The sequence below is a fragment of the Anarrhichthys ocellatus genome, unplaced genomic scaffold (assembly GCF_004355925.1).
Source record: "Anarrhichthys ocellatus isolate YVR2014 unplaced genomic scaffold, GSC_Weel_1.0 scaffold6841, whole genome shotgun sequence".
In the NCBI taxonomy this organism is placed as follows: Eukaryota; Metazoa; Chordata; class Actinopteri; order Perciformes; family Anarhichadidae; genus Anarrhichthys; species Anarrhichthys ocellatus.
Genome location: NW_022286815.1, coordinates 386 through 2,637, shown reverse-complemented (window position 1 = coordinate 2,637; position 2,252 = coordinate 386). Strand labels below are relative to the sequence as shown.

The 2,252-nt window shown below is 42.4% G+C and overlaps 1 protein-coding gene across 1 annotated transcript; it reads right to left on the bottom strand.

Moving 5' to 3' along the window:
- Positions 1 to 286: 286 nt before the first annotated feature.
- LOC116380337 (iroquois-class homeodomain protein IRX-5-like) lies at positions 287 to 1,679 on the bottom strand. Its single transcript, XM_031842267.1, has 2 exons — positions 1,437 to 1,679; positions 287 to 703 (listed from the first exon to the last, which is right to left on the bottom strand). The coding sequence occupies exons 1-2, from the start codon at positions 1,677 to 1,679 to the stop codon at positions 287 to 289; spliced, it is 660 nt and encodes a 219-aa protein (XP_031698127.1).
- Positions 1,680 to 2,252: the final 573 nt, after the last annotated feature.

Sequence of the window (2,252 nt, the reverse complement as noted above, 5' to 3'; positions counted from 1 at the left end):
ATGAAGTACTTTACTGGAGTATTTCTTCGTCATACTTCTTTCTTGTCATTTATCTGACGGCTGTTTTTTATTTGAATGTAATATTTTATTGCGTAATACTTCTAACATGTTTAGTTTTGTTCAACCAACGATCAGAAGTTCACTGAATATTTAATCTTTACATATTGTACTTCAGGAAGATGACAGATGGATAACAGAAGCAATGATTGAAGGACCATCTATTTCCTGATGAAACCATATAAAGAATGATTTGAAGTATTGATTGATTGACTAAAGGATTGATTGATCAGAGCTCCGGTGACTCCTTCCACTCACCGGTCTGGGTCCCGGTCTGGGGCTCCTCGTGGGCCTTAAGGGGCTCCTCGTCCTCGTCGGTCCTCTCCAGGTCGATGTTGTCCTCTTCCTCCTCGTCCTCGCTCCGGGTCCGGGGGGTCCAGGTCATCTTGTTCTCCTTCTTCAGCCTCCGGCGTGCGTTGGCGAACCAGGTGGAGACCTGCGTGAGCGTCATCTTGGTGATGATGGCCAGCATGATCTTCTCTCCCTTGGTGGGGTAGGGGTTCTTGCGGTGCTCGTTGAGCCAGGCCTTCAGCGTGGCCGTGGCGTCCCGCGTGGCGTTCTTCCTGTAGGACACGTCCCCGTAAGCGTAGGGGCCCAGGGCCCCGAACGGGTGGTAGTCCAAGGAGGACGGGTCGTAGCCCGGACTCTGGAACACCAAGACGGGACGTTAGAAAGGTCTCATAAGGTCATCTGATCCCTCTTAATCTGAATCTTAATCTGAATCCTAATCTGAGTCTTAATGAGATGAACCGGCTAAATAACGCTTTAATTAAAACACACAAACAGAATTTAATTTACACACAGAAGCTGTTCATCCAGAAGCAGGAGGAGAGAAACCTCCTTTAATTCACCTAATGTCATCATCATCACTAATATCATTATTATTATTATTATAATCATTATTATTATCATTATTATTATTATTATTATTACGTATATATAACATTTCTTCTGTTTATATTTAAATCATTATAATATTTAAATCACTTTGTTTGAATTAAAGCTGAAACATTGATTTTCATTATTAGTTTAGATTCTATTGTTTCAGGTCATCCTTGAATAAATTATCAATAAACATTTATTCAAATCTCTCTAATTATTTTTATTTTATTCTTAAACAAATTTAATTTATTCCAGAAAAGGTTTTAAAAGATAAGGAGCGACATCAACTAAACCATTCAAGTTCAATTACATTCAAATAAATCTGAGTTTTGTTTGTGATATTTTCACCTAAATGTACAAAATAAAAGTCATAAAGAGGCTCAATAAATGATCCGGATCCGTTATTAGAACTCAGACGGTGAAGCTTCTCTTTATCACTAGAGTCCCATACCCGGTCCAGCTGTACCGGTCCGGTCCGCTCCGGTCCTGACACTCACCACAAAGGAGCTGAGGGTCGCAGCGGCCCGGGGCTCGCTGCCATACGGGAGGTTCGAAAGTTGGGAGCTGAATCCCGTAGAAGTCCCGGATCCAGAGTACGGAGCGAAGGCTGATCGCGAAGAGGACCGACCCAGCTCCTCCGTCCTCGGTCCTAAGAGGACCCCGGACCCGAAGGACGGGCACGAGTGCAGAGCCAGAGACACGGAGGACGGCTGGAAGAGGAAACCCTGAGGAAACGACATGACGGTGCGCACCGAGCCCGACTATTACGCACGGACCAACTCACACCGGACACACCGGGCGCGTGTTTCACCGAGACGGGATGGGAGGAGGAGGAGAAGGACGAAGAGGAGGAGGAGAAGGAGGAAGAGGAGAAGGAGGAGGTAGAGGTAGAGGATGATGAAGAAGAAGAAGAAGAGATTTAAAACCGGAGCAGCATCTCAGGAGCTGCTGAGTTCACTTTGTGTTTCTACTGAGAGTTTAAACTGAACCAGATACCAGAGAGAGAGAGAGAGGGGGGGGGGATATTTAATAACTGTAATAATAATAATAACTCTTGTCACCTGATCACACAGTTTAAAGTGACACATCAACACTTTGTCTGCTGATAAATAAACATGAATATTAATGATTGTTGACATATTTGGTGACATTAAAGTAGTTTAATATTAGTGACATCACTTCCTGCTGCCTTCAAAATATGAGCTGACTGACTATATACATATACATATATATATATATATATGTATATGTATATGTATATGTATATATATGTATATATATATATGTATATGTATATGTATATATATATATAT

Coding starts and splice junctions, on each gene's coding strand:
- LOC116380337 (XM_031842267.1), bottom strand. CDS start 1,679: ATGTCGTTTCCTCAGGGTTTCCTCTTCCAGCCGTCCTCCGTGTCTCTG. Junction 704..1,436: donor CGACCCTCAGCTCCTTTGTG/GTGAGTGTCAGG, acceptor TTGGTGTTCCAG/AGTCCGGGCTACGACCCGTC.